Source organism: Neurospora hispaniola (assembly GCF_033458365.1).
Source record: "Neurospora hispaniola strain FGSC 10403 chromosome Unknown B0T23scaffold_6, whole genome shotgun sequence".
In the NCBI taxonomy this organism is placed as follows: domain Eukaryota; kingdom Fungi; phylum Ascomycota; class Sordariomycetes; order Sordariales; family Sordariaceae; genus Neurospora; species Neurospora hispaniola.
The window spans coordinates 2,269,000-2,293,045 of NW_026944411.1; the positions used below are offsets into that span (position 1 = coordinate 2,269,000).

At 50.7% G+C, this 24,046-nt stretch overlaps 4 protein-coding genes across 4 annotated transcripts; 2 read left to right on the forward strand and 2 right to left on the reverse strand.

Moving 5' to 3' along the window:
* Positions 1 to 484: 484 nt before the first annotated feature.
* On the reverse strand, positions 485 to 5,786 carry B0T23DRAFT_362711 (protein cft-1). The gene is made up of 5 exons (XM_062836309.1): positions 3,256 to 5,786; positions 2,883 to 3,196; positions 2,653 to 2,826; positions 1,349 to 2,597; positions 485 to 1,280 (listed from the first exon to the last, which is right to left on the reverse strand). Exons 1-5 carry the CDS (start codon positions 5,354 to 5,356, stop codon positions 655 to 657), a joined length of 4,464 nt encoding a protein of 1,487 aa, XP_062690988.1. The 5' UTR covers positions 5,357 to 5,786; the 3' UTR covers positions 485 to 654.
* Positions 5,787 to 6,685: 899 nt separating this feature from the next.
* B0T23DRAFT_197955 (uncharacterized protein) lies at positions 6,686 to 15,135 on the forward strand. The gene is made up of 2 exons (XM_062833330.1): positions 6,686 to 14,595; positions 14,781 to 15,135. Exons 1-2 carry the CDS (start codon positions 7,085 to 7,087, stop codon positions 14,938 to 14,940), a joined length of 7,671 nt encoding a protein of 2,556 aa, XP_062690989.1. The 5' UTR covers positions 6,686 to 7,084; the 3' UTR covers positions 14,941 to 15,135.
* Positions 15,136 to 16,175: 1,040 nt separating this feature from the next.
* On the reverse strand, positions 16,176 to 17,989 carry B0T23DRAFT_445634 (arginase family-domain-containing protein; the record flags this gene model as incomplete). Its single annotated transcript, XM_062840934.1, has 7 exons — positions 16,176 to 16,604; positions 16,669 to 16,711; positions 16,791 to 16,833; positions 16,885 to 17,197; positions 17,390 to 17,407; positions 17,623 to 17,830; positions 17,985 to 17,989. 7 exons carry the CDS (start codon positions 17,987 to 17,989, stop codon positions 16,176 to 16,178), a joined length of 1,059 nt encoding a protein of 352 aa, XP_062690990.1.
* Positions 17,990 to 18,434: 445 nt separating this feature from the next.
* B0T23DRAFT_406506 (uncharacterized protein) lies at positions 18,435 to 21,004 on the forward strand (the record flags this gene model as incomplete). The annotated part of the gene is made up of 6 exons (XM_062839113.1): positions 18,435 to 18,696; positions 18,775 to 19,165; positions 19,439 to 20,338; positions 20,420 to 20,533; positions 20,819 to 20,859; positions 20,904 to 21,004. 6 exons carry the CDS (start codon positions 18,435 to 18,437, stop codon positions 21,002 to 21,004), a joined length of 1,809 nt encoding a protein of 602 aa, XP_062690991.1.
* Between the last annotated feature and the right edge of the window lie 3,042 nt (positions 21,005 to 24,046).

Here is a 24,046-nt window from a genome sequence, read left to right on the forward strand (position 1 = left end):
GAATTTCCACCAACTACCATACCTAAGGTAACTGCCTTGTTTGTGGCGTGAGAATACCTACCTACCTAGTTGTTTGGCACTGGCGTGGGAAAGATTGGAGCGAGCACTGCACTGCACTGCAGTGACTGACGGATGGGCGGATCACGCCTTCCTATTGTAGAACTTGTGCTCTGATTTGATGTATCGCTGAAGGCAACTGAAGTGAACTGAATGAAGTGACGGGACACGCGATTTCCAGTCAAGATGCGATGGAAAGAAAAGGTACTCAGATTCCATGCCAGCTGATGGAAATCAATCGGACTGGATTCAGCCTGATCGGGTTTGTTGTATGGATGCAAGGAGATGTTGGCGAATATCATGGCAGAGCTGAAGAGAGGAGGAAGAAAAAAAAATGACAGACATGATATTGAAAAGACACATAGGTCCTGTCCTGTCGTGGCCATTAGAGCAAACTTGGGAATGCCTTTTTTTTTTTTTTTTTTTTGGTTTCTCATACCATGAACTCCGCAGACATCAGAACAACTGAAATGATTTACAGCCGAATTTCCATGTGTTGTCTACAAACTCCCAGCCCACTCCTTTTTATTCATTCACCTACGGACCTTCTCGAAATATCCGTATGACCCGCAACCCCCAGCCAGTCTATGTATCTCCTCAAAAATAGCCCAACCCACTCCACCCAAGCACCACTCCCAACTCCCCTCTGACCTCCTCCCACTCCATCCCTCCTTCCTGCCCATGCAACCCGTTCAACCTCAATCCCGCCAAACTCAACCCACCACCACCTCCCATCATCTTCCCACTGCCCGCCGGATTGACCCCATGTGCACCGGTACCAACCACGTACCCGGCCCGTCCCGCCATTTCTTGCCGTTTGCCCGTTCCCAGCTCCAAGAACCGCTCCAGGATTTTACCGTCGACAATGTTCCTGCCGATACCTGCGTCCACGCCCGGCAGCTGCATGCTGGCGGAGGCGGATGGTGACGGCAGGCGGTAGCCCTTGGGGTTGAGGCCCGCCGGGTGGGGGAGGCCGTTAGTAAGTTGCACTGCTAGAGAGGAAAGGCGGCGGTAGGCGTTCTCTTGGAGGGGGCGGAGGGTGGCAAGGACGCCAGTAGGGGAGGCTAGGAGGAGGATGTGTGGAGAGTTTTCTTCCGAGTTGGAAGACAAGGAGGAGGGGTTAGGGTAGACGGCGGGGAGGAGGAGGGAAGAGGTGGGGTGGTGGGCGCCGGTGTTGAAGGTTGTGCGGTGGAGGAGGAGATGGCCTTGGAGGGATTTGGGATCTGGAAAGAATATGTTAGTTCGTGGATTTGAGAAGAAGAAGAGAAGCAGAAAAAGAGGGGATACATACGCTCGGGGTCAAATTGCAGAATGTGAATGTGACCATCTGCATCGCTAGCCACGATGTAAAGTTCCTTTCCATCAGGCAGGAAATCTGCGTTCAACACCTCCATCCTAGTGGAGCTCTTGCCGAATAGCATCATTTTGTAAGGCTCTTCCGTATAACCCGTGAACCACACGCCCTTGAAGGCGTCGGCCATTAGACAGAGTCCCGTGCCGGGCAGCTCCTTGACACTCGTGACGTAACAGTTCATATCCATAAACGCCACGGGCAAGAGGGTCCCGTCTTCCTTGAGACCGCGCACCATGCACTTTTGGCCCTGCGCGACGAGCATTAGACCTTGGGTGCCCACCTCGGAGAGTGCTGTGACCGCGCCGCGCGGAATATCCTCCTTGGCGACCAGCTTCAGCTTCTTACTGGTCTCAGGCTTGCCAGGCTCGGGGATGACGTCGGCAATGTCAAAGACGTAGACGCGGCCTCTGGTTGGAAGATCTTCGCCCTTGATGAGAGCGGTGCCGACAGCGATGAGCTGTTTACGCTCGTTGGTCGACTCCGACACTTCAAGGTTGAGTGTCTCGACGCAAAGAACTGTCTCGCACGGCTCCATCTCAACGGTGTCAATGACAGTCCAAGTGATCCCACTAAGCAATTTCAGCACGCCGCGATCAACCATGGGCTTGAACGTGATATTCTCGCGTGCCCATTCCTTGTGGTAATCGTCATCTTTGGGTAGCTCAAATGGCTCAACGTCGTTGCAACCCACCACATAGGCCTGTGTAGGCGGGTGGTAAGCCACCGACTGCGTGTCAACTCCTACGGCGATCTTCTTGACGGAGAGACCAAGTTCGGCGTAGCTGCTGTCTGTAGGAATTTGTGTCACCCTAGCGATCCCGTTGGTATCGGCGTAGATAAAGCCATGCTCGCAACCTTCGGTGTGGAAAGAGCTCATGGCTTGAACACCGGATCCTTGTAGGCTCAGAACCCTGGGACTGGACTTGGCTGTCTTTAAGATGAAGCTGGGCGACGACCCAGGAAGGAAGACGGTACTATAGCCAGAAATGTTGCTGCAGCGCCGCATAGGAAGGAAGCGCTGTGCATTGTGAGGCTCGTCGTCGTCTACTGGCTTCTCCTCGGGAGCTTTGGCAAAGGTTGAGTTGGGTACTTTTTGGAAGAAGAGGGATTTTGAGAAAGGCTGTCCAGCAGTAGCCTTGAGCCGGTAGGGTTGGTATAGTGTGAGATCATCATTAGCATGGCGAAGCTGTACATCTATCGGTTAGCTATTGTCATGGCAAGACGGGTCTATGAGGACATACGATAAGATATGGTGATTTGTGAGTCGTGTCGCCCAAATCAGCAACCAAGATCTCCGCAACGGACTCTTTAGCTGTGCCTTTCCTGGCGGCATAGTCGGCAGAAAGTCCGGGTGGTATGTAAGAAAGCCCTTCTGCCACATAAACTGGTTTCGTCAAGTCAGGTAGACGGTAAATCTAGTAAAGTACGTCAGCATGTCTTCATCCGTTTGTGGAGGTCCTGACGTCCTTACATATAAAACACCGCTGGTACTCAGCAGGAACATGAGGATATTGTCTTTTGTTGCCTTGCCCACCGTCTCATCGGCAAACACACCGGAGGTGTCGGTGTACAAGCATCCGGCCAACCACTTTGTGCTGGTCAAAATCTGATCCTCCTTCTCCACCTCTTCAAGTTCCAAGAGCTTTGGGCTCATTTCCGCGATGAACACGCTAAAGTCGTCCCGGATGAGAAGAAGGAATGGGTCAGCAATGCTGGCAGTCCGGACCCGCGGTTCCGCTCCTGTCTCTTCGTCGAGCATAGGCACAATCTGGCTTAGCCCCAGGTCTAGAGAGGTTGTGTTAGTATGCCACTTGAGGCGTCGCGTAAGCTTTGATCTTACATACCTCCGTCATAGCAGCGTACTTCTGACTTGAGGACTTGAAGAATTCTGGAGTCCTTCCCCATGGTCCCTGCCTCCACCGTAAATCCAGCAGCCGGCTCGAATTCTGTTCCAGTAAGACTCTCAAAGCCAGCTGCCGTAAGGGCATACACATCAGACGTTTCATATCCGTCAAGGTCCACTTTGGCTACGATCATGAACTTGTGGTACTGTCCAGAGGTGTCGTAGTCATTGTTCATGGGGCCCTTATCACCCACCAGGGTCTTTGGAATGGGCTTCTTGGCACACACTGTCCAAAATCCTCTTGCCTCTGGGAACTCGAATCTTCCAATGATCTTTGGTTGTATCGCCAGGTTCATGATGGCAAGTGCGCTGGCTTTTCCTCGTCCTACGGCACAGACCAGTTGGAGATCGCTGCGGACACCTTCAGAGTTCCGTTCCTCCTCGCTGTCGGGTAATGTGACGGGTTGACCATATGTCATCTTTTGTATTGGTGCGATGCTCAGGAGTCGGTCGTGGATGCGGAAGTTGAGATCTCCGCTTTTGATGGCTTTGGCGGCGGACATGGCTTGCTCTGGAGAGGTCGACTCCTCGCCATACAAGTCATCATCGTCGTCGTCCTCGAGATCTTCATCGTCCAGGTCCAGGTCCAGATCGGCATCCTGGATTCGCGATTTCCTCTTCTGCGTTTGGCCCTGTCTCCTAGTCCAGCCAAGCAAGACGGAATCACCTTCTTCGGAGCCCACAAACACGGTAGACCTCCCCATCCGGGACAGCGAAGTAACACGGGACTGGATAAGACTACCTCCCGCTTCTGGGGCTAGCATCTTGATGCTCAGGCCTGATACCGTACGGCCGTCGATGCGGAAGGTGATGAGCCCCAGGCGTCCGTCGTTAAGAATCAGGAGGAACTCCCCGAGTTCTGCCGCCAAGACGTCGATAGCGCAGCCTTCGAGACGAAGGTCCAGGTCGGATTGGTCGACAAGACTAAAAGAGGTGGTCTGCTTGGTAAGGGGGTTGACAGCAATCCCATTTGATTTGCCAGACTGGTCAATATGAATGAGTTCGTTGGCTCCTACGAGCAGAGCACCACCCACGGGTGCCGGAAGGGCGACAACACGAAAGAGATCCTGAGGCAGGCCATTGACAGCCAGGATGGTGGTTGACGCCCTTTGCTGGAGGTCTAGGGTGAAGACCATGTATGTGAAGTGGTCCTTGTGACCAAGCGAGTTGGAGGCGGTCTTGGTGGAGGACAGGACACCAATGGTGGGGTCTCGATACTCATGCAGGAAGGCGAGATGCACAGGATGAAGGAGACTAGCTTCAAGTTTGGAGAGGCGAAGGACGAAAGATGGTGAATATGGTGTGTCTTCTATAGTGCTAGCTCCATTTGCGACGGCGCCGGAAAGGTCCTTTTTGGGCCTGGGGCCGTCCAGCTCTTCATCCCAGTTATCCATGTCCATGTCCTCATCCGGCTGCTTGAAGGGCAATATGGCCAAGTTCCTTTCGCTGAACTTGAGCGCCGCGCACCTACTCGCTGGGTCTGCGACCAACAAAGTGGGATACTGATGCAGTGGCGCGACCCACGGACTTCCTACGAGCTCCTCTTTTTCGTAGTAGTGAATTGAGACGGTCTCGAGCGTGTTGCGTTCGACGTTCCACTCGACCAGACTAAGGCGGGCATCGCGGAAGGAAAGGAGCAAGCAGTCGGCGCCGCCAGACGAGCTGCCGCTGGGCTTCTTGATTCGGGCAAGACCTGTTATGGTGCCGGGCAGCGTGACCTCGGCGACAAGAACCAGCTTGGCGCTGTTGGCACGATCGGCCCTTGCGGCGATATTATCTCCTCCCAGAAACGAGGCCTCAAAGCCGTCATCGTCGTTTACGAGCCTGCTATCGTAGCGGCCGGCCGTGGCAGCCTTGCTGGATGTATTTGTCCCATTGAGTGTAGCGTAGGTATCGATCTCGGCGGAAACGACTTTGGTCTTGAAGATCTGGAGTAACGACGCTTTTGCGACGGCGAGATTAGTGCCCTGACCAGGGACGAGCTGGAGGGTTACCGAATGGGTGACGGCCGTGGGCGGCGTCAACTCTGTATAGCATTGCATCGTATGGGAGTCGGGAGCATGTCGATGCTAGACGAAGCTCGGAATGAGTCTGACGGCAGATGGTACTGCTTTCTGTTGTGGTTTTGGTAAAGGTCAGCGCGCCAGTTGCAGAATGATTGTAGAAAGTGAAGACGAAGCTACACAGCCATATGGGCGGTGTGATGTTGAGTTAGCTGGATGATGGAGGATATGATTCCTCAGTTCCAAAGTGTGCAAGTCGAAGTCAACACCGACCGGGACCTCCAAATGATTGTCCCAATGCGCGTCGCGACTGATTGGCTGCAATGACCTCCAGTGGTAGGTAGGTAACGCTGGAGGTGCGCCAAGCATCGAGTTGGAGACTGAGCCAGTCGAGTCGGACTGGAGGTACATACATACCTCTAGACCAAGGGAATTGCCAGTGTCAGATCTGTGTGACGGCCGCCAGCTGGCCGCCGTTAGATGAGAAAGCAGAAGCTCAGACCCGACCCCCAACGTTCTGGACCAGACCACACATGAGTTCTGAACAAGATATTACCGTAGTACAGCACAATGTGTAGCCGCAACGTGAGACATTCTTGTACACAGCAAAATCAGCCAACCAACCCCTGTGACGCCATACGTTTGGGTTGGCAGTGTCAGAGGGGCTCTCGGTCTCCAACCACAACTGAAAGTTTGCCTGCCTCTTGTAACCATCAAGAGATCCCGCTGGAGACGACATTGACGGTAGACGCCGAGACGCAGACGGGATCCAAACATCCATCTGGGCGGCCCGCCGGTGCCTGAACTTGATGATTTTCCTACATGATCGCTTACCACTGACAACACAACATCCATCTCAACGGAACTACTACCTTTACCTAAGCGAGCGGGAGTGGTGCCTACCCTGACGACTTTGGCTAACCACCCATTGGCCTTCCCGCCCAACCAAACAACAACCTCGTCCTTCAATATTTTCTTTTGCCAACAACATGTGAAATATCTGAGGCGGGATACCCTACAAACCTTACCTTCGTACCTTGCTGGACCCTTCTTTTCCAGATCCGATTCCTGACTGACTGACTGGGTGTGCCCCCTTGTCTGATGCACCCCACGTCATCCGGCTACTATTGATTGACCTTCTCCACGATTCCATCCGTACCACCGCGACTTCAACTTGTCACTTTTTTTTCCCCCTTCCGTTCCACTGGGCTGGCAGCTGGCTGACCGTCAAAGTCCATTTCTTTCTCAACCTGCTGTGAGTCTTCACTCTTCACGTCACACATTCACCACCCAACAAGGCGGCCCAACAGTTGGGGTCTTGAAAGCGGGAAACCTTGACCAACCAACCCAAGCTAACCCATCTGATAGGTTCTTTATTCTTTTTCCATTGGTCCCCTCGTAGATAACGACAAACCTATGACCTACAAGGCTAGGCTAGGCCGCGGGGCAAACCATCGCTGGACACCCAAACAACAACCAGAGTCAAGACGAAACCTGAGCTAGACGGCGCCAGAATCGGCTATCAGCTGTCCAAGATATAAACCATTCCATGTCAGGCCTGCCGCCTTCGTGTCCCGCCTTTATACCCTTTTGCGATTGACCGGCCAATCCACCACTGCCCATGACCATACCCGCCTGCTCGACGTCACCTTGTCCACTTGTTCAACCCGGAGAGTGTACCTGATAAAGAATGATTTCCGACCCTTTTCGCCTCCTGGAATAGCAACGACATCTCTGTCGTCAGTTCCGTCTGTTGCGTCCGCCGAGATGGCTTCCAGCTCACACAGGCCATTCAAGCTCCCCCTTGGTCCCCTTTCGCGCTCCAACAATGGCGACCATTCGTCCGAGTCCGACTATCCGGGCGGCCGTCGCGACTCCATGGCCGCCCTCTCCATCTCTTCTCATGTCAACCAGGAACAGCTCGCTCACACTCTTGACCGAATTCACAATACAGCAAGCCAATCTGGGGTCCTGACCACCTTCAATGATTTCGCCCCGCCACCTCCACCTACCGTGCCTGTCGCCGAGAAAAAGGGAACTACGGGTGACTTGGTACAACAAGGCTTAAGTGGTCTCTACAGCCGTTTAAAGGAGGTTGTCGGGGTGGCAGGGAAACCTGCTGCCCAGGAGGCTGAAAGTTCTACTAACACCCAGGATGCCACGCCCAAGAATCTCAAGAGCCCAATTCCCAATAGCCCCAACAACAGTAGCACCAAGATATCGGTTGCCTCCCCTCCAAAGGGAGACGGTTCGTCCATCAAGTCGCCTTTTGATACAAAGTCGCCCTTTGATACAAAGTCGCCCTTCGATGCAAAATCACCCTTTGAAGCAAGGCATGCCTTTGACGGGCCCGCCTCTCTTGACATCCCACCCGCTGTGTCTACCGGCACATCTCCAATTTCGCCAACCACCATTCCCGCAGACCTCCAGTCCCCCCCACAGACAACCAGACCACCATCACTTGGTACGCTGCCGAGCCTCAAGACCGGGAACTCAAGCGCACAGACAATTCCGAGGACAGGAAGGACGCCCCAGTCAACCGCGGCCAGCCCTACCGTTGCCCCCTTCATGGGAAAAGGGTCTCTCGAAAGAGACAGCTCTAGGGGTCCTGCCAAACACCTCGACGAGCCCTCAAGTTGGGGTTCTAGCCGGCGGAGCATCAGCAGACATGGTGACGGATCCATGTCGCCTAGCATTGCCGTGGGAACAAGTGTAGATACCACGACGGCCGCTTTGGCGCGCAGTAGAATGGAGGACGCTGTGAGTATCGACGGAGGCATCAACAGTCCCATGAGCCCTTCTGGGCCTATACCAGACGTGTGCATCTCCTCTGCCTCCTCGCGCTTGTCTGAGACCACTCAAGTCAAGCGAAGGCCTGCCATTATTGACCGCATAAGCCAGTCCAGAGTCCATAGCCATTCCAGGTCCTCGTCCATGGAGCCTGGCAAGGCACAGCCCAGTCCCATCAGCACATCAGCTCACAGCACTATCTATCATGACTCGTTTACTCACAATGTCAAACCACAGAGGTTGCAATCTGGAGCAATGAAAATCCCAGGCACCACGACAAACGAAGGAGCCCCCGAGGTCGTCAATGCTAGACTAGAAATGATGAAGAAGCAGGTCCTCAGCAAAGAGTTCTGGATGAAAGACGAAACCACCAAAGAATGCTTTGCCTGCGGGAGCCCATTTACTGCCTTTCGGCGCAAGCACCACTGCCGCACGTGTGGCTGCATCTTCTGTTCAAAATGCACCTCTACCATTTCAGGACAGAAGTTTGGCGTCCAGGGAACGCTTCGCGTCTGCAAGAATTGCTTGGAGGTCATAAACCGCCGCTATGAAAGCGGCTCAGATGATTCGGCGGATGAGCCCTTCTTGCCCGCCATCTTTCGTTCCAACCAGACTAAGCCGCCTCCTCTTGCTCTTGCTCGACCTCAGGCTGATGATGAGGTTAGTATTGCGGAGCGAACGGAGCAAGCAAATGACACAAGGTCCGCCAAGACACCAATGATGGCGATTCCGGCCACACGCCGAGTTGGCGACAGCAATCGTCACTCGGCTGTTCTGGAGATTGATATGCCACAGCTCAGCCGCCCCGGATCATCTCGGTCGCTGAGATCACTCGCGGCGAACCGACCGCAATCATCTAGTCATCGCAGGCTTCATTCAAAACATACCTTCTTGACTAGGTTCAAGTCTTCTGCGACTGACGATAGGGCACCGTTTCGCAAGCCTGCTAGCGAAGACCTTGGGAGGAAATCCAAGCTCAGCGCCTTCCATGACGACAATATCATTGATCCAGAACTTGCCCCTTACATGTCGGACGAGTCAACTGATGACGAACAAATGAGTAGCATATTTGCAACCATGAATAGCAATGATGCGCCAGCGGCCAGCCTCGATCCCGACAAAACAAGCATGGGTGCCTTTATGAATGCTGCAAACAGAAAACATCGGTTCCGTCACGGCGAGAAGAGCATCAGCGGACTTAGTTATACCAGCAGAGGCCACGAAGACACTTGCTTACCAACTCTCTCTCTCCACACCCGGCCAACCAGAAAGAGAAATCTCAGCACTGCAAGTGTCACGGGCCATCCGCTGCGGTCACCTCGCCCAAGATCTGGCATCTTTAGCATGATGCTAAACCCTGGCGCTTCAGCTGACGCCTTGTCTCTCTGGGACAATCCTGGAGTTGTCGAAGCATCTGCACTCAGTAGAAGGGATTCTTACTTCGAGGGCAGGTCATCAACCGGTGGATTAAACCCCATAAGCATGAACCACGTCAAGAAGCTTTTTCGGCAGCTTTTGAACGATGCAGAAATCCCCAACCCTGCAGCGTGGGAAAAGGCCCTCATCCCAATCCTTGATAGATGTGCTGACGACGTTGATCCGGATGTCCGCAACGGAGATGACATGGACATTCGCCACTGGATCAAGTTGAAAAAGATACCTGGCGGAAAACCTGGCGATACTGCTTACGTCCATGGAGTCGTCTTTTCCAAGAACTTGGCCCTCAAGACTATGCCCCGCAAGATTGAAAATCCCAAAATCGTCATCATCACTTTTCCAATTGAGTATCAGCGGCACCAGGAGCAGCATTTTATGAGCTTGCAGCCGGTCATAGAGCAGGAAAAGGAGTATTTGAGGATGGTGGTGGGTCGAATCCTGAACCTCGAGCCTCGGGTGTTGCTCGTCGAAAAGAACGTTTCTGGCGTGGCTTTACAATATCTCTCGGAAGCCGACGTTGCGGTCGTGTATAACGTCAAACCGTCAGTTATCGAGGCTGTCTCCAGAATTGCCAACATTCCCATCATCTCATCCATGGATATGCTAAGCTTGGGTGCGCGCGTCGGAACCTGCCAAAGCTTTGAAGTCAAGACCTTCGTCAACAAGGAGCTCAAAGGCAGGAAGAAGACGTACATTTTCATTTCTGGCTGCCCAAAAGAGCGCGGCTGTACTATTGCTCTTCGCGGCGGGTCGACAGAGATTCTGTCCCGCATGAAGAGAATCACCGAGTTCATGGTTTATGTGGTTTACAACCTAAAGCTCGAATCCTGTCTTATGCGCGATGAATTTGTTTTTGTGCCTGAAGAGCTCGAGTCCCCTCCACGATCAACTACGAAGCTCCTGAGTAACGGCAGTCAAGACCCGTCGTCAACTACTCCAAGCGCGCAGACTGGGAAAAATTCCCCTCACAGCGTGATCCACCACGTCTCTGAACATGATCAGTCTTTAGAACCATCTCAAGCGACTGCTAGACCTGTCGGGAGCATACCTTCGGCTGAGGAACATTCAGCCGCCGCCCTAGACACCAGCTCGTCGATCAAGGAAGAGACTGAGGAGGAATTGCTTCGCGCTGAGTCAGAAACCCATGAAGGTCAAGGTGCCGAAAACTTGCCTATGCCGACATACTATGGTGACATGGTAGCCAAATATGAGACCAGAATTCTCTCTGCGTCACCCTTCGTCAAGTTCACTCAACCTTACCTGCTCATGAAAGCGCGAGAGCAGGAGAGGCGTCTGGTGTATCTCAAACGTCTTCGTGACCAGGACATCGTCGAAGAACTCGGAGAGAGCGAGAAGAGTGAGCCTCAGCCTAGGCAATTTCAGCTTATCAAGCCTGAAATGGTGCATGAACTTGGCCAAAAGGCACCGCGCCACATCATGGAGGTGCTCCATGCTGTCCATGATGCGGAATACGACAAGGCCTTGTACAACTATCAGACTCAAACCAGACAGTGGGAGAATTATATCCAGGGAAGCCTCGACCTCTTTGATCCATACTCCCATCAGAGCATCGTTATTCTGTACTCAGTCACATGCAACGTGACCCAAGTTCCATGCACGGAGCCCAGCGTGGTCGCCTTTGAGTTCTACAAGGAGAATCCAGACCCACTTAGTGGAATGTACCAAGATTGCACCCTGGGGCAGTACATAGAGGACGTCTGCGAAAGCGCCGACTCAATCTGTCACTCCAATGGATGCGACCGAAAGATGTTTGAGCATTACCAGACATATGTTCACGAAAACGCGCGAATTACTGTCATGGTGGAGGACAAGCCAAAATGGCCAGAGAACTTTCCCGAGAAACCGCACGAAAGGGATGGTTGGCAAGATGGCACCGGCATCTGCATGTGGAATTACTGCAAGTTATGCAACAAACATTTCGGACTGATGCCCATGTCAGTGAGCACCTGGAAGTATTCTTTCGCAAAGTATCTGGAACTGTCGTTCTGGAGCCGTGGTCTACGCCTTCACCCAGAAACAGGATGTCCTCACGATCATAAGAAAGACCATGTTCGCTTCTTTTACTACCTATACCGCGACATTGCCGTCAGGATACACTACGACCCGATCGACTTGTACGAAATCATTGTACCTAGATCTCGTATCACCTGGAAGGTTGACCATGATCTGGAGTTGAAAAATCAAGTCTTTCTCAAGGCCGAAGAGCGCTGGAACCGCTTCATCAACTCCGTAAAAGCCAGGCTGAAGAGCATCAGAATCGATAGCGTCTTGCCGGAGAAAACGGAGCATTGCAAGGCTGAGGTGGAAAGAATGACAAAGAAGGCACAAGAGGACCAGGCCGAGCTGATTCAAGACCTCCAGGATGCCTACATGGGCTCAAAGTACTACGAGGTTCTTCCCATGAACGGAGTCATACGTCAGATGGCCGAGAGAGCTACTGAATGGGACGTCGCATTCACTAAATTTGAGGCCGACTTCCTTTCGGACAAAGATGTTCGTCAGTTGACTATCATCCAGCTGAAGAAGATGTTTGACCCAAAATCTGGATCCTCAGGTGCTGAACTTGGGGAGAAGCCTGAGATAATTCACTCCAATGTCAACGCCAGCGAAATTGAGGTGAAAGAAAAGCCATCGCAGCCAACGGAAGATGAAGGCCCCAGTCCCAAGACGCATTCTCCAGTGTCTTCAGCGACCAAACCTATTCCTGTGGTAAGTGAGGAAGCAGTAGAAGAGGCCGGCTCCATCCTGGATGGAGTTGAGCATCTTGACCTTGCAACTGCATCCTCGCCCACGCTCCTTAGGAAGGGGGATCCCGTCCTGGAAGCAGCAAAGGTCACCGTCAATGATCCAACGCCGATTGTTGCGCCCGCAGCCCCCACACAACAACCAACATCTCTCTCAAAAGTTAACGAAGCGCCTCATGAGTCGTCTCTGGCAAAGATGATGGAACCCAAGCGCCGAGAACAACATGTAGCCATGCCTGAGGCTACCACCCATGCTGCCGGCGGCGAGGGTTCGATGGAAGGTTACAGGCCCATTGTACCGGAGCGCACGTCATCTCGTAAGGCGGGTTTGGCGTTATCGCCTCCCTTAACACGGGCCATTTCGCAGCCGGTGGGAGTTATTCCGAAGCTCCAGTCCGCTATCCCGAAGGCTAAGGAGCATAAGATGCCAGAGCCGGGTGATCTCGCACGGGCAACAGGGGACGGCTCATCTGCCAAGGGAGATAAGAAGTTCCTTGGGATGAAGATCCGCCCTTCTGCCATCCCACGCTATCGGCATAGGAATTCGTCGAAGGTGTTCACTCTTGCACGTCACTTTGAGGAGTTGAGTCGAGAATTCGAGAAGGAGCGAATCAAGGACAAGAGAGAGCGGCAGGCCAAGATGTCTTTTCCTCGTGCATATCTGCCACGTTCAACAACCAAGGCTATCGTGGAGATCTACGAGGATGTCGACCAGGCCGTTCAAGAACCCGGTACCGCGGAAGAGGGCCATCCTGGTGACAAGGACTCGAAAGACAGAAGACCAATAGAGGGCTCCTCTCCGTCGGATCAAATCCAAGGGGATCCTGCCAGATTGTCTGCAGACCATGGTCGCACTTCGTCGATTGAGATCCCATCTCAAGAGCATACCCATCAAGATGGGAACCATGAAGCGGAGGGAGACGAAGGACAACACGAGAGTGAAGCTGACTCCGATGGTGAAGGTGCAGATAGTGATGCCGACCGGTCATCATATACGTATGACGATATCCCGACCGATGTGAGGGACCTTGCTGCATCCATCGAGCCAAGTGAGGAAATACCTGAAGAGCTGCCGAAGCATCAAAGGAAGAGTCTCATGACAATGCTCACCAACTTCTGGGCCGAACGCTCCGCCAGTGGATGGCCTACGCTTGACTACCCTTACAATTCAACCGACCACATGTTTACGGACTCGGACGTGATTGTCAGAGAAGACGAGCCAAGTTCGGTTGTGGCCTTTGCGATGAACTCCACGGACTACCATATCCAACTTCGAAACATTCGAAGGAACTCTAGGAGAACCCAGCAGCAGCAGCAACAATCGCAAAGGCAGCAGAAAGAGCAACAGCAAGAGCCAGCGTCCCAGGATTTCGAAGAGAGTAGTGACAGCGGCATGCTGGAGATTAAGAGCGGCGGCGCCGGTCCAGACCTCAGCGAAGCCGAACTAGAACAGAGCATGCTCCGCCCCTTTGGCACCCACCTCAAGTTCCAATTCATGGAAGGCTCCGGCAAGTTCACCTGCAAGATCTTCTTCGCCGAGCAATTCGACGCGTTACGACGCAAATGCGGCGTCGGCGACCGCATTGTCGAATCGCTCTCTCGCTGTCTCAAATGGGACTCCAAAGGCGGCAAGACCAAATCGGTCTTCCTCAAGACTCTCGACGACCGACTCGTCATGAAATCGCTTTCTCCCGTCGAGACCTCCGCCTTTCTCGGTTTTGCACCCGTCTACTTTGAGTTTATGGCCCAAGCCCTATTTCATGAACTCCCCTCCGTCATCGCCAAGATGTTGGGTTTCTTCCAAGTAATCATCAAAAACCCCATCACCAACACGGAAGTCAAACTTGACCTGCTGCTCATGGAGAATTTGTTCTACGACCGCTCACCAACCCGCACGTTCGACCTCAAGGGGTCCATGCGCAATAGAAAGATCCAATCAACCGGCGAGCAAAACGAAGTTTTGTTGGACGAGAACATGGTCGAGTACATCTGGGAATCCCCTCTCTTCGCACGGGAGCACTCCAAACGGCTCCTGCGCGCATCGGTATGGAACGATACGCTTTTCCTCGCGCGCCAAAACGTGATGGATTACTCGTTGATGATCGCCGTCGAGGAGAACAAGAAGGAGCTGGTGGTGGGCATGATTGATTGCATCCGCACCTGGACGTGGGACAAACGCCTCGAAAGCTGGATCAAAGATAGGGGGTTTGCGGGGGGAGGGAGGAATCGGCCGACGGTGACGAGTCCGAAGGAGTATAAGAGTCGGTTTCGAGAGGCTATGGCTAGGTATGTGCTTTTTGGTCCTGCAAGGTTCTCGTGCTTGGTTGCGAGGAGGGATGGGAGGTTGGTCTTGTTGAGGGGGTTGGTTTAATAATGTTCGCACGGAAAAGCTGAATATCTGTGGTCGGTGGTGATGGACGTTTAAATTGGCTGACACATCCTTGGATAATCTCCGTTTCTTGTGATTATAGGTATATCCTCCAAGCACCTAATTGCTGGCATCACTTTGGAAGTGGCCTAGGCTCGACCGGTAATCCTTCTTTGCAGGCTGTTGGACATGCTCCTAGGGCGAGGTTCGCGGGTGATGTTACCCCGTCATCAGGGAGGGGGTCGGTGAGGGGGATGGAATAAAAGGTGGTCGAGGGTAGGTGGAAGGACAGCGAGCAGAATGTGCGAGGGTATGGCTGACAAGGAGAAGAGCGTGATGATATTAGGACACAGTATATGAGTGGGGACGATGAGAAGCACGAGAGTCTGTTATTACGCTTGCAGTTTTGTTTGTCTGTTGCATTGTCATGATCAGTATTGTTAAGCACGGCGTTTGTTGTTTTCACCCATCAGACAGAGAATGAAAAGGGGAGATTGGTTTTTGGTCCGTTGCCCAATTGTCTGTTGAAAGATGGTGATGCATTCTGTCATCTATTGGTAGAAGTACGTGTTTCCTCTCTGCCCTCGACGCCACCTCTGATCCCAAAAGGATCTACAAGATCACAGCACTGTCGATTCATCTGTGAGCTAGGTCAGATAACCCCAACCAAACCATCTCCCCGTTTTGGTCGTCTTTCATTTTGCTGACTTTCCACGATATTTTGCTTCAACTTCCCCATGAATACCTGCCGGTGCAAGGCTGCTACGCTAAGCAAACGACGCAAATAAACCAAGTGGAAAAAAGGGTCAACAGTAAAGCAAAACCTTGGGGAAGATATTCTTTTTCTTGTAACCTATTATCAAGTTTTATTTGAGACTTTTCTGCATCACTTAAGTGCCTTTGGCCTGGTATTTTCGGGGTTTTATGTGCCCGTGACCTTGACCGTATCCGTTACTCTTCTCCCCCGACCAAATCGAACAGATCTAGCAATGGTTTCGATACTTGATGCTTCCCTAATTGTTACAGTCGTGTCTACTTGTGTACTGATGCCAAGACGGCGAGGAGACCAGTGTAAGTACAGTTCAGCCCTGGTTTGTTTTTTTTGGTCTAGTTTAAAGGGCTAGTGCTTTACTGGATATAGAAAAGAGTTTGGCTTTTTTATCGCATCTTAAAAGGTCTTGAAGGGGATAGAAAGGGATTCAAGGGGGCATCCATTCGAGGCTCCGATGGCCTCATAATTCCTTGCTATTATCCCGTATCGCTTCAAACGGAGGACATTTTCTCTCTGGAAAGGTTAATAAGAGCCCCAAAACTACGCTATTGAACACATAACTGATATACCAAATTGACAAACGATCCAGCATTGTATTGTACGATACTACGAGCACGGAAGATGGTATCATTCCGGGGTTGTAGACATATCGAACCTTTGCTTTGCTTTGCTTTGCTTTATCTGCATCACTGCAGGCCAACTAGCACAATCGCTTGCAATGATCCATCAGTCACTCACCGGCTTGGCAACCATCAAACTAATGAGCGACAGCCCAACCTGCGCAGCCGCCAGGACCGTCGTCTCCCCCGTATTATCATAAACCGGACTCACCTCAACCACATCGGCTCCGACGACAGATAAGCCTCTCAGCCCGTCAATGATAGTCAGCAATTCCCTCGTCGACCAGCCACCTGGCTCAGCGGTGCCCGTGCCCGGAGCAAATGCCGGATCCAGAACGTCAATATCGACGCTGATGTACACCCTCGAGTTACCCACTCGGGCCTTGATGGCGGAGATGATCCAGTCGATACCGTGCTTGTCAATGTCCCGGGCTGTGATGACGGCGAAGCCGCAGCGCTTGTCGTTATCACGGTCACTGTGCATGATAATAGGGCCGCGAGTGCCGGCGTGGATGGAGGTGTTGCGGATTAAGCCCTGGAGGACTCTGTGTCAGTAATTGGGTGGATGTTTATGGGCGGTCGATGAGAGGGGACCTTACTTCTTCGTGGGCAATGTGAAGGAAGGTTCCGTGGTTGAGACCTCTGTGCCAATAGGGAGTGTTACTTGGTGAGTTGTCTTTGAGCCTCGCTGGGTGCCTCTGGGTCTGGAAGATTGACTTACGCATAGTCAGAGATGCCTCCGAGAACGTCAGGACTCCATGTGTCTGTCGTGAGGTTAGTGGTCACATGCTAGGCTGCCGCATCGACACACCCACCGATGTGACTATCCAAATGTATCACGGACACCTGACCCCATCGTCGAAACGTTGATCGCAGTGCCGAAAGAGTGGTGCTGTGATCACCACCCAACGTCAATATTCTCGGCACCGTTGCAACCGTGTCGTTGGCGGTGGGCCGCCCGGATATGACTCGATGCGCCTTGTCGAGATGCTTGAAGGCAACGGTATTGTCGAGCCAGGTCAAGGTTGCGTCGCCGCAGTCCACGATGGTAGCCCATTCATGCAATGCATCTTCGTCTGCAAGTAACCAACCATTACATCGAGTTAGTTGGAATCTGGGAGCGGTGACCTTAACAATTTTCGAGTGGTATTCTCAGTGGGGTTTTGTTTGGCGATGAGTTATCATCTATATTGGGTACCACTGTGTACTTTGGAGGTACCATAGCTCGAGAATTGGGGAACTCGATGGTCGGTCCTTGAGATGGTGGTGGTGGTACTGCAGTAAGTGCCGCAGAGAGGTTGAAAGCCGAAACGTACTTACCCGTGTAGTAATCGAATCCTCCAAGGCGTTGACTTCCGATCCTTATTCCTGTCGGCCCATAGCGGGCTCCTGGTCGTCCGGTAACAGCCTGCAAGAAGGTGTGTTGCTGGTAAGACAACTGGGCTAATCTTGCCAAAGAGGAACGAAACAAGACGAACCGTATCAAAGGGAGCGCCAAGAACAGCAATGTCGTATTTCTTGGAGGCCGCTTCTTCGTCCGAAAAACAATTCACATACGGAAGGCTGGCGAACGTCTTGAGTCCGTGAAACTGACTTCCCGTCACGACATCGATGTCGTCTTCAGTTGGGTCATCAAGCGAAGCTGGATGTCCTCTGTTGTTGCTGGAGACCCAGAAGGACGAAGAGGAGGAGGAGGAGAAGGAATGAGGGATACCGTGCGCTACTACCCCGCCGATACCGAGGTAGAAGAACACAAATGATCTCATGCTGATTACCGGAAAACTACCTCCACTCATCATCTAGTAATTCAAAAGAAGAGGAAGGAAAACGGTTATCCTGAAGCTTATGATAGTATCTGCTTCCTAGAAGGAGGATGTGGAGGTCCGAGTCCTTATACCGGTCCATGGTGGCTTGCGTCATGTCGCTTCGCCTCATCAATACCATCTGTCGCCTGGGAGCGGTTGCACAGCCTACTCTTGCGCTCAAATCACACTGAGCATGTTCAGTGTTTTCCAGTCATCTTTTGTCAGAATCACCTGCCATGTAAGATGACATGGAAAGTTGCGGAAGGTCCAGTGATCCCGTTACGCGATGCGATCGAGATGGAGACAACCTCGGGCCTTCCCGGAAGAGCAAAGTTCTGCGGTGGCCAGTCAAGCCATTACCCCATTACAAAGAGAATCTCTCTCCATCACATCACCAGCATCTTGTCTTTATTACCTAACATCTTTAACCTCGATTTCCAACCTATCACCACCTAGAATCCGTCTGCGCAGGACCTCGCTAGCATCTTTCAACAGCTTCGCCTCACCTTGAAATAGATTTCCAGCGTACTCGACCCATCCAGCCTCCTCCGTCTTGCGCAATGGATCCTTGGGCTAGAGGCGATAGGGTGAGCGAGAGCGGTACTCGCCGCCACGTACCCATCAGCAGCATCAGAGAACCATCTGAGCATTTATCTCCCAAAACCAGTCACCGGATCGATACTCAACAGCCGGAAGAACGCCGAGATACGACCTTTGCCTCCCATCCAGACAAAGACGAAGTGCACGAGGCCTTCACTGATATTGACCTTGGGCCAGAGCTGGAGAAGCAGGGAGTTCCGCATCGCCACAGCCAGAGGGCTCGTGCCAGAAAACATTTCACCTACGCAGCTTAGTGGCAGCAAGAGTTCTGGTACGCCATCATATGCGTTTTCACGGCAGTTGGGCTGGTGATTCTTCTCAGATACTACGACAACCAGCTTGTGCCTGAATTGGGTGTCGGAGTACAATTTGACTCGGTCCTCATTGTCATGGTCACAATTTTCCGACTCTCACTAATGGGCTTCGTTGGCTCTTGCCTAAGCCAAGGTGCGTGGCTTTGGGTATCGGAAATCTCGCAACAACGTTACAGCCACGATGCGCTGCTGTCAGACTTCAGCGTCTTTGATGGATCGTCTCGAGGAATACGAGGCAGCTTGCGCTTGCTCTGGCGGATGAAGCTCAAACATCTTGGGTGTATCGGCGCGCTTATCATCATCCTATCACACTGGTTTGAGACCTTCAGCCAGCAAATGGTTCTCTTTGAGCAGCGCCCCCGAATTCTCAGCCGTGGGTATGGTCCGGCACCGCCTCCTCCACGATCCGAAGTCTAGGACGCTTACATGAGGCGAGGAGGCTACCTTGGAGACTTGGTACCGTCGCTCTCTACAAAGGCAGCCATCTACAGCGGCATCATTTCAACCGAGATGTCGAGGCTCCCTGTGTACTGCGAAACCGGAAACTGTTCTTGGCCAGTATTCCCGACTCTGGCGGCTTGTGGAGAGTGTGTCACCGTCAACAACGTCTCATCGACTTGCAACGAAACTTCACGCATGTGCACATACAGCGTTGACTCCGGTAACACACTGGATGTTCCCATGGATCCAGCGGCCGAGTTCAACATCTTCAAAGTAGCTCCCTCCAACGGAACATCTCATCCCATCACGTCGACAAATCGGGCCTACTTTTCGGTTTTTGACATGCTCTCCCTCGTCCAATCTGAAGATCAGGGATTGTCGGTCACGGGTACCGAATGTGCTCTATGGTTCTGCGTCCAGAGTTTCAAGCTCTTGGTCTATGATGGGACGCACAATGAGACCATTGTGGGAAACTGGTCCACCACGGAACGTGCACATGTCGTTGGTGGCAACCTCCATGGCGCTGGATATACCTTCATCGGCCTGCCTGAGCATCTGAATGCTGACAACACAACGACCTACTCAGTATCCAATGAGGCCATAACCGCTTTGCGAACGTTCATGGCTGACATAACGTCTGGAGTTGTCCGCGCCGACACAAACATGCTGGATTACTCGTCGGACTGGGTTGAAGCCATGTGGAACGCAACCAATAACCTGGAGGCCTGGATGGAGAGCTTCACGCGAGCCATGACGGCCGAGGTTCGTATCAATGGGAGACTCTCCAACGGACTGGGCGGCACCAAGGTATATGCTGGATCTGCCACGCAGCTTGCCCCTTTTATCAGAGTCCAGTGGTGGTGGATGTTTTACCCCGGCTGCATGCTACTGATCAGTTTCTACTACTTTGTCCGTACCGTTGTCATCAGTGCTCGTCATGGAGTGTCTGCTTGGAAAGGAGATGCGTTGCCCATGCTGTTCGTCCGAGTCGACGACAACATTCATGCCCACGTCGGGGATGGCATGGACGTACCGGGCGGCTTGATGGACAGAGTTGGGCATATCCGGATTGCCATGTACAGGGATGAAGATGGACAATGGAGATTCAGGTCAACCAGAGATGACCCTAAAGAAGCCTAAACAAAACACGATGCTAGCCATTGAGGCTTTCCATCGTCAAAGTGTCCCAGCCACCACCAGCATCTTTGCCTACACGCCTACTCGTACAAAATGGCGAGAAAACCTGCAGATCCTGGCCACAGCTGCCCTACTGAGAAGCTCCCTAGAAGAGTCGAAGCCGCTGTGTAAGCTCCTCTTGTAGCATACCAAGATCAATGACAAATAATTGGAAACAGGCGGGAGAAGCTGACAAGAGCGTGATGTGAACAAGGTGTTGGGCCTAGAATCCAAGTCCATACCTCGGCCCATTGCAAGGATGAACAGCAACCAAGTTTTTTTTTCGATGCGGTTTTACAGGTGCCGGACAGCTGTAGTGCCATGCGTAATGGCATGTCGCACCTGGAGATTAAGGACCGATTTCCGTGATATGCCACTACAGTGTACTATGCTACTAGAGAGTCCTGAGGTAGTAATGGAAGCACCTCCTCCTTCCCTATCGAGGAAGGAGCTCGTCACAGATTCGGTTATCACAGCCGTCATTGCGACTTCCTCCAGCAGAGCAGCCGACGATTTCCACTGGCCGTCTCCAGCCGGGACAGACAAATCCGATCCGCGAACGTCAAGGGCTGAGGGACGCGCACCCGGAACTGGGATGATGGCGGTCAAGGCCAATCAAACATGATGAAGTGATAGGGTAAAAAAAGCAAAAATGAGAAGCTAATCTTGTCGGAAATAGGAGCACCTCCATACCCAAGCTACCTCGAGGCCTAGGGAGTCCATTCTGCCAACAGGCGAACGAGGTTGGCCTTCCGCGGACCCACCCTGTGCTCCCCCTGGCGGTGTTAGCGCTCACCTAACCACCACCCGGCCCTGCAAGATACCGAGTCAACGGGCCAGGCAGTTGCGGTTCCCTCACCCGTCTTGTCCCCGCCAAGTCGCTAGTAGCGGGCAGTCAGGCAGTATGGGGATTGCTGGGATGAGGTGGAAGGAACATCCTTCAGGCCATCTCGGGCACCTTCCCTAGGGCAGTAGGGCTCGCGCCGGGGAATCGCAAGGTGACTTTCCACTGGCAATTCGGCCTTGAGGGTTGGACGGAACGGGGAACCCTTCGCCGTCGATCGCTTCCCACCCACCGTCCATGGCACGAGTCCAGGGGAGAAGCCAAAGGCGGTTAGAGGTAGCAGAAATGAGCCTAGGTACAAGAAGAGATGCCGACTCTGGGATGCCTGAAAAGGTCGAACGTTAAAGGCCAGCAGCAGTCTTGAGCATTGTTCTCCTTCATTTCCATCTGTCCGAAACGCGACGCAATTCAACATCCGCAGATAACCATGCTCAACTGTGTTGTGTTGATGCCCACAGGCGCATTCGTGTATACATATCAGTCCTTGTAGGTTTGTTAGCGTGGTTCAAACCCTATATTTTCTTACAAGGGGGTGACAGGGGGGATTGCAAGGTGGGACACGTCTATCTACGCGATCTGATTGGTTGAAATCACCTGATCTTAAGGTGAGAATCTGGGATTCAAGCTGCCACACACAAACCCCCTTCTTTATACTGGCTTAGAATTACTAGAATCACTAGAATTACTACCTTATTGCTTTCTATAATAGGAAAGTTATAGCGTACTTACAGGGCACTCTAGTATATTCAACCAATCAAATTTCAGGATTACTCGCTAAAAATGCTAGCAAATGAACGATTTTTCAAAAAATTATAATTTTGACCAGAATTATATAAATCACCCAGATTACTTAGATGGATTCAAAAAGTAGTGCAAATGCTAGATTTCGACTGGAATTTCGACGAAATCTAATATTATTTACTTATAGTACGTACTACTATCTGGTCCGTATACGTTAAGATAGGAATAAATAACTAGTTAATTATATACAACCCTCTCTTACCTATATTCTTTTAAATCTATTCTTTTATATATAACCTTTTCTAACTTATATTCTTTTACCCTTATACTTATTTTTTACTTATATTGTTAATTATTGTTAATCCTAATATTTTATTAATTCCCCTAGATTTTTAACCTTCCCCTTTAAAATAATAATATTCAATACTAAAATTAAGACGACGATTTATTTACTGATAATAAGAAGAATTTTGTCTATGCTAGTAATTTGGACTATAATTATAGCAATTACGCTACCGACGATAGTAGTATAGTAAGTTTACTAAATAACGTATAGATCCTGCTGCGTATTCCCCTCTGTTGTGTTGCCCGCCCTACTAATATTACTATACCCAGTTAATTACCCTGCCTCCTAGATTACTTTTATATATTATTTATTATTGACTATTATTTCTAATACTTTATTTACGGTTATTTATATTTGGTTTTGAAGGTCTTACTCTGTTTTAGCTGCAAGTAATTTTCCTACCGTCGTAGGAGGCGCTATCCTCGCCGCTGCCAACCGACCAATTTATTTTATTAATTAATTTAGTTAAACTATCTTTCTCTTAATATACCCCTACTAAGCGAAAGACCGCCCTAATTATATATAAGGAGCGTATTATTTATAAGGTTCTTTGTACGTATACGAAGATGGAGTATAAGGATATTACCGCCGCCTTTAATTTTACTATTAGGTAGGTACAATATACCTATTTTACCGAAGCTATCCTTTACTGCTACTTCGGGGGTAAGTTGTTTATTGTTCTACCTTATTTTGTTAATATTTTTATTAAATATATAAATATATTTATAAAATTGAAGAGGTTCCTATTGTGGGTAGAATTGGGTAAGTGTATACTTGAGCTTAATAAATACTATTGCTACTTTATTCAAACCGGTATAGAATCTTAGAGTATCCGCCGTATTAAGTAACCAATTTATCTTCCTCTAATTAATAAAACCCGTTGTCTCCGCTTTGAATTCGTTTTATAATATGCTAATCTTACCCCTTTCGAATAGGAATCCTAGATTTAGTTTGATAAAACGTAGGTTAATAGTATTACTTAAGGTCGTTGTTTTATTACCCTTTTTAAAGACGAGAAGGTTGATAATTTTGTTAAAGTTAAATTGAGGGCTCGAGGATAGATGTTCTAAGCTTACTTTATAGGTAAAAAAAAGGGTATATTCGTATTCTAGAATTATAAAGATTAGGGTACAATTATTAGCAATATTTATTAAAAGTATATCCTCCTTTATTTATAATAATTCTAATAATAAAATTCGTTTTTTATTATTATGTAGGATAACGTACCAACTTATAATTTAAAATTAATAAAAGTATTTATAAAGGAGGCTTTTATTAGTGGTACTGTTATTGATTAGCCACCCTACTCTCTTAATTTTAACCCTATTGAGAATGTTTAGAACTATATAAAATAATAGATTGAATATAAATACCTAATTAAACCGATTGGGAATAGCCTTAAGTTTATTATTGAGAAGGTATAGGAGGTTGTATTAGAGGACTACCTTCTTCGCTTCGTATATTTAATACCTAGAAGGCTTTAAGTGGTTATTAAGGTAAATAGTGGGTATACCGACTACTAACCTAGTTGAGGTTACGGTTACAATTGTGGTATTTGAGAATCCTTGGTTTTAGTATAGTAAATTGATTGAATTACTGTAGCTTTGTTGTCCCTGTTCTTCCTGTGTGGGCCTCGTGCACGTAATTTTATTGGATTTATCCCTGGTCGCCTCCCCTGTCAGAATCCCTGTATGTACCGAGCTAACGAAC